Source organism: Bos taurus, chromosome 2, assembly GCF_002263795.3.
Source record: "Bos taurus isolate L1 Dominette 01449 registration number 42190680 breed Hereford chromosome 2, ARS-UCD2.0, whole genome shotgun sequence".
Taxonomy (NCBI): Eukaryota; Metazoa; Chordata; class Mammalia; order Artiodactyla; family Bovidae; genus Bos; species Bos taurus.
Genome location: NC_037329.1, coordinates 25,602,409 through 25,614,515, shown reverse-complemented (window position 1 = coordinate 25,614,515; position 12,107 = coordinate 25,602,409). Strand labels below are relative to the sequence as shown.

Below are 12,107 nucleotides of genomic sequence, written 5' to 3'. Positions count from 1 at the left end.
GTGGGAAGGGCAAATACAAAGGCCCTGAAGAAGGATGTTCATGGCAAGCTGGAGGAAGGACCATCATCGAGGCCACTGTGGCTGGAGCAATGAGAGAGCAGCAAGAGCAGATGAGGGTGGAGAGGCGGACCGGCAGCAGACGTCAGAGAGGCGCTCCAGGGGGCCAAGTGTTCTTACCTCTCCTGTGCCTCACCCCCTGCCTTTCAGCTTGGAGGGGCCAATATCTGAGTGAGTGGATGAAGCGTAACTTGCTGAAGCATAGTTATATGAGCCTTAACTTGGAGGACAAGATCTTATATGTAGATGGGCTGGTCCAACTGTACTTTAAATTTCTCAGGCAATTTCCATTTTCCATCTGTGAGTCAAGCGAAAACTTGAAACATTTTGCACTAGACTTTTCCTTTTCTAACATTTTAAAGCAGGTATGTCTTCTGAAAGAAACTGAATCTACATCATATGTTACTACTTTCCACTTGTAGCACCGAAGAATGATTTACGTCGGTCCCTTAGGACATTCAAAAAAAATGTCAGATATTTTGTGAGATCTGTGTATAATTGTTTAATGGTTCAGTGCATGATAACTGTGAGAAACTGGATTAAATTCACTACCTTGTAAAATATGGCTTCATGCTGATGCTTTTTAATGAGATAACATTGAGTCACCTTACAACTTTTCATAAGTCTCTTTCATAAAGATTTTCTTTATTCATGTGGTGGAAGGTACTTCAAGCCTTTCCCCTCTTTGAACAACAGTATATACGCCATAGTCAAGTATACACTACATTGTTTTCCCTCTATTGGATCTAAGCAAGATGAAGAGGTTAAAAATTCTCAGCAGGAATTTAGCTCCAGGGAGAGCAGAGGCAGTGTAATTCCAAGCCAATTGCTATGTCTGGGGAAAACATTCTTCACAGGTATTAAAGCACAGAGCCCAGCTGTGGGCTAGGCCATTGGGAAGGAGTTACCCAAGTTTTAATCGTCATACATTACACTTGTTTGTTTCTATAATGTCCTAGCTAGTGCGCTCCTTAACCATTTAATTGTGTCTGACGGAGTGATGCGGTTGCTAGGAGACCATGCTTGTTAAACTACCACTGCAGACTAAACAGGCAAGATTATGTTTATTTAGCATTTAAACAATGCTACTAAGTAGTCCAAGTCCAGAATTGTCCAGCTGATCCTTGCTTTTGTGTGTCAGCCTTCATACTACCTTATAAGCAAGTAGGTCAGCATCACCAGTCCGATTTATAAGAAAAGGAAGGCAGAAAGAACCTGAATCTGTTGCCTAGAGGCAGGCAGTCTAGTAGAGAGGTTATGAACAGTAGACTGACAGTTAGACTCCCTGAATTTGAATCTTGACTCCAACACTTCCCAGCTGTGTGACTTTGGGTGATATATTGAACCCTCTTGTGCCTCACTCTCTGCATCTAAAATAGAGGTGGCAGTAGTCGTTATATGATAGGGTTGTTGTAAGAATTAAGTATTTCAGGCATGGTTATTAGCACTGTATCTACTAACTCATTTTACTAACTTTATTCAATTCGTTGCGGTAGATGTTATTCTCCCCACTTTACAGTCAGGAAAACTGAGGCACAAAGGAGTTGTGTAACTTCCCCAAACCAGCAAATGTCAGAGCCAGGTTTCAGACCTGGGTAATCTGGCTTCAAAGCTTGAGTTTATAACCATGACACCACACTGTTAAAATGCCTGTAATGCTCTTGGTATACTAGGAAACATAATAAATGCTCTTCATAAATGTTAGCTAGTATTAATAGCAGTTTTTTAGAAGAGGCAGTCTGCTACTTAGTACTCTGAGTCTGCCCACAAAGTATTTATTTACCACTTATTGATCAGTTTAGGGGGCTTCCCTTGTGGCTCAGTTGGTAAAGAATCTGCCTGCAATGCAGAAGACCTGGGTTTGATCCCTGGGTTGGGAAGATCCCCTAGAGAAGGGAAAGGCTATGCACTCCAGTATGAGGTCAGTTTAGGGGACTGGGCATTGAAAACGTGCATTGACTTGAGTTGTGGGGGGTGATGGTTTCCTCAAGCGGACAGTTGCCGCTTGTTGACCCCTGCACCTTCTCCTCAGAGTGTCATATGCTTCTTTCAGGGCCAACTCTGTCACCTGGAACCCTCACAAGATGATGGGTGTGCTGCTGCAGTGCTCTGCCATTCTTGTAAAAGAAAAGGTCTGTCCTTCCCCTAGAGATGAGCTAGTGGCCTGCACACCTTTTAGAAGGCATGAGAAGGGGAACGCTTGGAGGTCTTCTTACAGTACCTGTTGAGGAACTCACAAGGCTGACAGCCTGGCTAGGCCTGCCACAGCTATTGTTTCCCTCCTGTGTCTGTTAGGCTTCAGCTAACCCAGCACCTTCACTTAGCTCTTGCTCTGCACTATTCCTTCTTCCTTGTTCAGTGCTCAAGGCCCTGCCAGTGGAGGAAACCACAAGGGCATTATTTCATCCCACATTCCTTCTCTCAAAAGTGAGAGTGATTGGCTGAGCTGCCGCCTCTCACCTTAGGATGAAAAGAGGTGGTGGGGACATACTTCAGGTTCTGAGCGTGAGTCTGTGGCCCCAAGAGCTGAAACAAATTACTCAGAACCACAACTACAAATGTCAACTCAGGGCAACAAGGAACGTTGACCAAAAAGCTGTGAGTTAGTAGCCTGTTCTCTTCTTTAAGAATCTAATAATGGAACCCTGCCCTGGAGAGTTTTGTTCCTTCAGGAAAACTTTTGCACACTGAAGCATTCACAAAGCCTGTCTCTGTCCTGTGGCAGCCACAAATGCAGATGCTCCTTACTCCACTCCTAAGTAGAGTGCCTGTTAACTTCATAGATGATCTGGGAATGGACTGGAACACCTTTTAGGGGGCACTTTGGGAAGGAAGATTCTTCTACACATGAGACCGTCCCACCCTCTATAGGAAGTTTATATCCCCAACTCCTGCCAACTGAATGTCATAGCACTTCCCAGTCTGTGAAATAACCTGAAACAGTCACACACATTTCCACATGCCCCTTAGAGGGACAATAGGGTGGGCCCTCATGGTTGGCATCTGAGACAAAAGATAGTTTTCCAAGTAGAGTGACAGAGGAGAAGGGGCAAAGGTTCTTCCAATGGTGGTTTTAGAGAAGGACATCAGGACAAGTGCAAGTCCTCATGAGATATTAGAAGAAAGGTCGTATGTGACCCCACGTCCAGCATGCCTTGTTTCCAAGCCATCCACACTTCTGTCCTGAGAATACAGATTTCCATGTGTTGATTTTCATGGCAGGGTATCCTCCAAGGATGCAACCAGATGTGTGCGGGATACCTCTTCCAGCCGGACAAGCAGTATGATGTCTCCTATGACACTGGGGACAAGGCCATTCAGTGTGGCCGCCACGTAGACATCTTCAAGTTCTGGCTGATGTGGAAAGCAAAGGTACGAAGAGTGGCCTTCAGCAAATAGAGCAGAAGTGTAATGTGCACGGGCTGGCTGGCAAAAGAGAGGCAAAACTGTATCACAGATAATTCATTATGTGTGTAATCAATATCTAGATAATTGAGTTAACTGTATTTTCTTTGCTGGTGAATGAAATAACTTTATCCCTTATGTCAAATTCTCTCTCTTTCCATTCAGTTTCAATTTGAATTAGCATGACATTTTCTTTAACTTTCTCTTATAAGCACTAAAAATTTTGCCAAGGGCTTCCACAGCAGTTCTTAGGGATACTGAAATTATTTAGTGCAGATGTTGAGAAAGAGATAAAGATAAAATTATTGCATTTTTCTGTGCAGAACCCTGAGTTGTTTTATGAGGTCTCGAATGATGGGATGTATATGCCAGTTTTAAGTTCTATATAAATAACAACCTATTTCATACCCTCTTCTAGAAAATGCATACTTGATTCTAAGAAATCCTAAACTGAAGCATGCTGTGTCTGTATTCATCAGTCTTTACGGCTGCTTTTCTATGTCTAGAAGAAAAAAAGCAAGCATTTGGAATTTCCCTCAAATTTTGGATGAGGAAAAGGAATACTATGTGACTATTTGTTTCAAAAGTATTTTTATGTAGTCAAGTAAAGGCAATTTTGATTTCACAGCTTTAGATCACCACCATCATTTTTCTTTATCTACTGTAAATTAATTTTAGTAAGTTTCAAGATTAGGTCTACTGATACCAAAACAACAAAGTTTTCCAGCCAAACATCTAGTTAAATGTTCTTCTGTAGGAAGAATTTGATGGATTATTAGTGTTTTTCCTCACTAAGTCATTTTGTCTTGATATAGAAATAGTCTGAATTTGATTTCTACCACAAAGTAATCACAGGTATTTTAAGCATATAAATAGCCATGAATTGTAGGAAAAGAAAGAGCCCTATGATTCAGAAATATAATAACCACATGGCCTGTCTCAGTAATTTGTGCCTTGGTTTTGCCTAACAATAACCCCTTGAACCATCTGCCGGAAGTTTGGCTCACAGTGACTCGGTTACCAAGGTGGGATCCTGGTGTGGGCTTCATTCCCAAGAGGAAGGCAGACTGGCCCAGGCACGCGCTCCGCGATGACTGCTGCTTTGCCAGTGTTGGCTTGGCCCGGGTGCATTAGCAACCCACAGGCCTTGTGCATCTGCTCTCCTTGTTGACGCCGACCCACTCAACACCCCCCGCGCTGCTGTCACTAATCAGCCACGCTAGCTCTGGAAACTCAAGCTCAGTCAGTCTGTCAATACTTGGAGCTACTGCCGTCTCAGGGCATGTCCTAAGACCACTGCTTCCCCTTCTGCCTGCCTGCCTTCACCACAAAGGGGTAATACGATGTTATGTGGAGGGGAGCCTGTCTGGGAGTGAGGGGCATGTGTTTGGTTGGGACTTCCTTCTGGGGAAGGTAGGTTCCAAAGTACTATTTCTCCAACTCTCTGAAGAACCAGTTGGGTTTTTCTTTAACCTGTCATAGACCAATACAATAAAGATGAATTGCTAGAAAAATGAAATAGAAAGCCATATGAAATATAAACATCAATTTTATTTTATTTTTTTTGTGAACAAGTTATGAAAATTTTATTGAGTGGTGTGTTGATCATTTTTTAACCTTTTAGTGTCTATGTTTTCATGAAATAATTTTTATTTTATTTTATTTTTTAACTTTACAATATTGTATTGGTTTTGCCATATATCAAAATGAATCCGCACAGGTATACATGTGTTCCCGGAAGTTTGGCTCACAGTGAATTGGTTACCAAGGTGGGATCCTGGTGAGGGAGGTGGGAGGAGGGTTCAGGAGGAGGAACACATGTAAACATCAATTTTAAAAATGAGATTCAGTAAACGTAAAATTACTCTGTCAAACGGCCATAGAAGTTTCTTATTGCTTAATCTCAGTTTCTCAACTCATCTCATCGTGGACTGGTTACAGTGTATGTCTGTAGACGACAGTTTGGGTGGCAGCAGCCTAAGGCAAACCAAAAATGGGCTTCAGGCTCAGGCTGTGAATTACTAGCAAGAATCTAAAAGCCCTGTTGAGGATAACTGCCCAGAGACTAGAATGCCTTCAAAAGAGATTTGGCACATGTTATCACATACAGAGCTGTGAGAAAGCCACACACATTCAATGAGATGGTTCTTGCTAACCATCTCCAAGAATACTCTTCTGTATATTTCTGATAGATAAAGACAGCAAAGCCCTCTCAATGCCATCACAGGGAAATGCAAATTCTCACCAACAAATATGACTTTCTTTCTTTCTTTTTTTTTTTAAAAAAACAGGGTACAGTGGGCTTTGAAAATCAGATCAACAAATGCTTGGAACTGGCTGAATACCTCTATGCCAAGATTAAAAACAGAGAAGAATTTGAGATGGTTTTTGATGGTGAGGTAAGCTGTCTGGACTAGCTATATCAAATATCTATTGAGGGAAGTTTACAGAGGGAAGCTTCTGAAGCTGTAGTGTCCCACATTACCAGAAGCTGCTTCTGAATTTTCATTCTATGCACTCTCGTTTACTTCCCTCTGTGTTCACAAATGTTTCTTCCAGTAGCATTGGGACAACTTTTCCCCTTCGCCTCTTCCAGAAAGGTGTAGTTCTCAGCCAGTCCTTCATAGACCAGAGGGCTTTCCTTGGCAGGTCTGAATCCTGTATCATTCTTGGAACTTATTGTGGTGTTGTACCTCCGTGAGAAAGTGTTCTTCAGTTCCAAGAAGCTTGTGGGATGGGTATACCGATCCCAGACCCTTGTCTCCCAAGACTGGTCCTAAAATGAAGTTGTACTTTACATAGATTCGTTATGAGCAGAGCAAGATAAAATGGTCTCTGCCCTGAGTTCAGATCCACACTGCACGCAGTCAGGTGCTTGTTATTCTGCTGTTGGCTGAGTGCCTGTTGTGTGTCTTGCCCCAGACTGGGACCTTGGTTGTAGAGTAGTGACCAAAACAGGTACCATCTCTTCCCTATTGGAGCTCACAGCTGAATAAAGAAAGCTGGAATAGGAGCCAGTGCTGAATAGAAGGAATTACACTCATAATCCAGTGTAATAAAACACTGCCTGCATTCAACTCAGTCTATTTATCAGGCACCTAAACTACTTGTAACACTCTGGAGAGTCGCCAAGTGAACAAGAAAGAGCCCTAAGCTGTTCAAATCCATCATACAGTGCTTGTGCGTTTCACCTCTGGGGCCTCACACTCATCACTTACACTATTTTAAATGTTCCACTAGCAGGTTAAGACGAATGTGATGTCTCCAACCCATGAAAGGTAGGCACAGTGATGGCAGACAGCAATTAGGAAGGAAACTGGAAAACTGTAGCAAGAATGCAGAAGGACTCAAAAAGCATGAGGGTCCTTAGAGAAGGACCACTAAACAATCCAGTACATCTCAGTAAGCCCTGTCTTACAGTTTAGAACCAGTATCAATGTTCATTATGATAATCCTGAGTAATCAGGAGAAGGTTTAGTATTGATAGAATAAAGTCAAAACATTCAGGACCAAAAAAATTAACAATGCTGTGAGCATCTTCTATATATGAGGCACTACAAGATGGCAAGATGGATAATAGCCTTTATTGAAATGATCCAAATGTAGTTTTTTTTAATATTTCGGTGTTCAAAGGTGGGTAACTTCAATCATCGAGAAAATTGGTTATGGGAAATAGCTCTCTTCCCAGATATGATGGGATAAACCGGGCTTTGTTCTCCCAAGTATAGAAGTAACATGAAGCCTTTTTGAGGGATGGGGTGGGGAGTTAGAACAGCTTTCTCTCAAGTTCTCTTAATTTTCTGTTTTGTTTTTTGCATGCTTGTTTGTGAAAATCGCTACAGCCTGAGCATACGAACGTCTGTTTCTGGTATATTCCACAAAGCCTCAGGGGTGTTCCAGATAGCCCCGAACGACGGGAAAAGCTACACAGGGTATGGAATCTCTCCTTGTCTCTTCTAACCCTCTGCAGTTTCTCTGGCTGGTCAGAACATCCTCATTCTAGGGGTCTGTCTGAACAGAAAGAAATGAAAGCTAAAGGTTTGGGGTGATACAGAGACATCTTGTTATATTCTTCTCCTTGGGTCTGAATTGTCCCCACTGTGGTTCAGATGCAGTGGGAATTTCTAGGGAATGCATCCCTGCATTAGGTTGGTGTTTGTCATCAGAGGGGTTATGTGCTGTGCAGTTGAATAATATACATATTCCTTGAAACTTCCGTACCAAACCATGTCTATTAAAATATCTTTTACTAAGTTTGAGTCAACTCTAATGCTGATTCATTCTAGTTACTGGTTTCTATATCTAGTTTATATGTTACTTATAGTTGTTTGTATTTAACTTATATACTATTTCACTCATCTAATCATTCAACAGATATTTGGTGAGCAGAGTTCATGTGCCAGACAATATCCCAGGTGCTGGATTACTGTATGGAAGTCTTAATTTGTATTGTTGCCCCTGTGAATTTTTCATTTTTGTTTTTTTGACTTTATTATCATTGTCCTGTGTCTGACTTTTGAAATTCAGTTGCACAATGCTTTCTGTAGGAATGTATGATTGGGTAGACTTAAATAGTCATTAGTGGCCATCATCAAAAAACCTACAAATAATAAGTGCTGGAGAGGGTGTGAACAAAAGGGAATCTTCCTATACTGTTTGTGGAAATGTAAATTGGTGCAGCCGCTATGGAGAACGGTATGAAAGTTAGCTATGAAAAGAATAAAATAATGCCATTTGCAGCAGCATGGATGAACCTAGAGATTATCATACTAAGTGAGGTAAGTCAAACAGAGAAAGGCAAATATCCCATGATATCACTTATATGTAGAATCTAAAAAATTATATAAATGAACTTACAAAATAGAAGCAGACTCACAAGCATAAAAAACAAACTTATGGTTACCAGAGAGGAAAGAGGATAGGCGGAAAAGACAAACGAGGAGTTTAGGATTAGCAGATACACACTACTATATATAAAATAAACACAAGATCCTGCTGTATAGCACAGGGAGCTATATTCAATAGCTTGTAATAATCTATAATGAAGAAGAGTCTGAAAAATAACGTGTGTGTGTGTATACCTGAATCACTTTTCTGTCCACCTGAAACTATCACAGTTTTATAAATCAACTGTTTATGTCAATTTAAAAATTAGTCATTAGATACTAGCCATTGAAGAAACTTGGGTGTAAAATACTTCTTTGCCTTTGTGTGAGTGTAAATACATGATGAAAAGCAGGTTGCTCTTTTTTTGCAACTAAGAAATGGGTTGTATTATGAAAAAGAGCATGGTGTTCGTATCGACCTTGAGTTTTGTCTTGTGTTTTCCCTTACAAGGTGGCCCCAAAGATCAAAGCCCTGATGATGGAATCTGGCACAACCATGGTTGGCTACCAGCCTCAGGGGGACAAGGCCAACTTCTTCCGGATGGTCATCTCCAACCCAGCCGCTACCCAATCTGATATTGACTTCCTCATTGAGGAGATAGAGAGGCTGGGCCAGGATCTGTAACTGCCACCCACAGTACATCAGTTTCTGGGACTTCCCTTTCCCCTCCGCACTCTAGAACAAACCCCTATACGTTGCTGAAACACATAGGCCATTTCATTGAGGGAAAACAGAATATCTTGAAGAATACTGTTAAAACCTTCCTTAAGCTTATTAGAGTTAGCCGGAAATAATGTTCTTTTTCAAAAGTTGCACATTAGGAACACAGTATATATGTACAGTTATATATACCTCTCTCTATAAATACACGTCTGTCTAGTGAGTGTGGTAATAGATCACAGCATGTCTCCCGCTCCAAGAGAATCCATTTTACCTTCTTCCTCAGTAACTGAGGGGCCAAACATGCTGCAAACCAGCTTGCCCAGCCGCCCCAGAAAAGATGTTTTTTCAAAATGCTGTGTGTTGGGGACCAAGGAAAATGCTGTTGGCAGGTGTTGACCTCACCGTCAGTATTTCTCCCGTCTGAAGTCATGATGGATGAGAAAAAGAGCCACTGGGTGACAAGCGTCCCGCCCTCCCCGTTAGGATCCTGTTAGGGGGAAACAGTAGCAGAGTCGTTGTTCCAGGTGTGCTATTGCTGTATATTTCTAGTTTAATTTGTGTAGGTTGTGCATATTTCTGTTGTTTGTCCTTAGGAGGGGGAGGGGAAGAATATATGTAATGATCTCAATGACTGTTTGTAGGTAAATGAAATATTTGCTTATTTATATTCAGAGATTTACCATGTTAAAGAGGTGTCTTGTATTTTCTTCTCATTTGTAATGTATCTTATTTATATATTAATGCAGTAAGTTCTGAAAATTGTTTATGGTATTTTCGTGCACTTGTGAGCCAAAGAGAAAAGACTGAAATTAGTAAGACTTGTATTATATAGAGTGCCCTTAAAATAATGATTTAAGCATAACTTTACCATCTATAAAAGAATTCTGATACTGTACATAACATCCTATATATGGAAATCCCGAGACTTACATAGCATCTGCTCTTCTATTACTCTGTCTGGCTGTATGTTGGGTGTTCTCTATGCTTTTCTAGTAACTGTTGGATAATAACTAGGTCTTCTGTAATTTTGTAGTAGTTCATGACCAATCTCTGTGACTCCCTTAGCACAAACCTAAGGCAATGTTTCCGAAGACTCTGAAGATCTCAAACTGACCAGGCTCACAACTGTTTTTGAAGAAAGGAAATTCACACTGTGCATTTTAGAGTATGCAAGAAGACTATAAATAAATAAAAATATTCTCTGTGGAGAATTTGAACAGATTTTTCTTTCAGTATGTGTTTCATGCAGAAGAGAGAGGTTTCCAGTTATGGTTGCTGGGATCACCGTAGCCCATTAATGCTCACCAGCTGACTTCAGGTGATGGTCAATACCTTTATTAGGTTGGGACTCAATCCACAGTCTTAAGATTCCCAAGCCCCTTATCTAAAAATCATTGGGATTCTAATTAAATAAAATCTGTGGTTCACACTCGGAAAAAGAAAAATCATTCCTATTTTTCATTTTCCTATCTGTATCTTGGAGTTCCATTCATTCATTCAACAAATTTTTATTTTTCTGTTACAGGCACTGTTCTAGAACTAGGATTGCAGAAGTGTGCATGGCTGAAAAATTTTGCTTCTCATGGGCATCTTCCACCACTTGGTATCTACAGTATCTGAATACCTCTAAGAGCACAGAATTGTGCCTTCCAGCTGCGTATGCTTGTACAGTGGGCCCAGTTCACTTCCTCAAGAAATATATTTTGGTGCTGGGTCATTATGAAATAGAGACCATTCTCTATGAATATTCTGTTAAGCCATGATAATACCATCTCACTCATTTGGAATATAAGGAGTTCCCTATCTGGCGCTTGTAGGGATTAAATGTCATTTTTAATAGCATGTCAACTGCACAAGTAACCATTGTATTAAACAAACTAGACTCCATAGGAAAGTGATCTTAAAGTCACTTTTTTCCTCTAACTGTTCCTTCATATCCCCTCCGAAGGAGGGGTTGATTGTTTCCATGCCTCTATTTGAGTTCAGGCTAATCACATAGCTTTCCTGGCCTCTCAGGCACAGAACAGCCTCATTTTAGAAACTGAATGTCCAACTCTGTGTAATAAGCAGGACCTCAAATTGGTATCCAGTATAGAGTTCCTCCCTTGATCCTGCTGGTACTGTTTCAGGCTGCAATCCACTGGGGGTGGTGGGTACGTTGTGTGTCCAGTGTGGCAAGGCTGATGGTCAAGATACAGTCAACTTCTTTTTTTACTCTTTTCAGCTACTGTATTTTCCCATCTACAGTCAGATCTAGGGAGAGAAGGGGTCAGAGTAACAAAGGCACAATTTTAGATAATTGTTAAATTGTCAGTTGGCCTCCAGGCCCCTGGTCTATGACATTTTTTTTCTCATGGGACAATATTTTGAGAAGAAATTTTTAAATTAAGATATAATTAAGATACTGTAAGATTCACTCTTTATAGTGTAATATGAATTTTGACAAACCCATTCAATAATGTAACTATCACAATACCTAGAACAGTTCCATCACACCCATACATTGTCCCACATCCTTTTGTGAGCAGCACCTTCTCCAACCCCTAATTCTTGGCAACCTCTGATTTGTCTGTGTCTAGAGTTTTGTTTCAGAGACGGCCATGGCACCCCACTCCAGCACTCTTGCCTGGAAAATCCCATGGACGGAGGAGCCTGGTAGGCTGCAGTCCATGGCGTCGCTAAGAGTCGGACATGACTGAGCGACTTCACTTTCACTTCATTTTCATGCATTGGAGAAGGAAATGGCAACCCACTCCAGTGTTCTTGCCTGGAGAACCCCAGGGACGGAGGAGCCTGGTGGGCTGCCATCTATGGGGTCTCACAGAGTCGGACACGACTGAAGTGACTTAGCAGCAGCAGCAGCAGCAGAATTTTGTTTCTCCCATTTTGTAAATAGAATCATATAATATGTAACCTTTGGGTCTGGCTTCTTTCTCTTAACGTCATGCATTTGGAATTCATCCATGTTGTTGTCGGTATCATTTGTTCATTCCTTTTAGTACTGCGTAGTATTCCATTTGTATGAATGTACAGTTTATCTGTTCTCTCATATAAGGAAATTTGGGTTGTTTGCAGCCTGGGGCAGTTAAAGCCAC

The 12,107-nt window shown here is 41.2% G+C and overlaps 1 protein-coding gene across 2 annotated transcripts in view; it reads left to right on the top strand.

The window, feature by feature from the left end:
- Nucleotides 1-10,233, top strand: part of GAD1 (glutamate decarboxylase 1) — a 39,729-nt gene extending 29,496 nt beyond the window's left edge. For both annotated transcript variants that reach the window (XM_005202330.5, NM_001075756.2), the window contains 5 exon segments: nucleotides 2,111-2,189; nucleotides 3,280-3,429; nucleotides 5,754-5,861; nucleotides 7,305-7,394; nucleotides 8,800-10,233. In XM_005202330.5, coding sequence (XP_005202387.1) covers nucleotides 2,111-2,189; nucleotides 3,280-3,429; nucleotides 5,754-5,861; nucleotides 7,305-7,394; nucleotides 8,800-8,973 — 601 coding nt within the window. In that variant the 3' untranslated portion in view covers nucleotides 8,974-10,233.
- The last annotated feature ends 1,874 nt before the right edge of the window (nucleotides 10,234-12,107 follow it).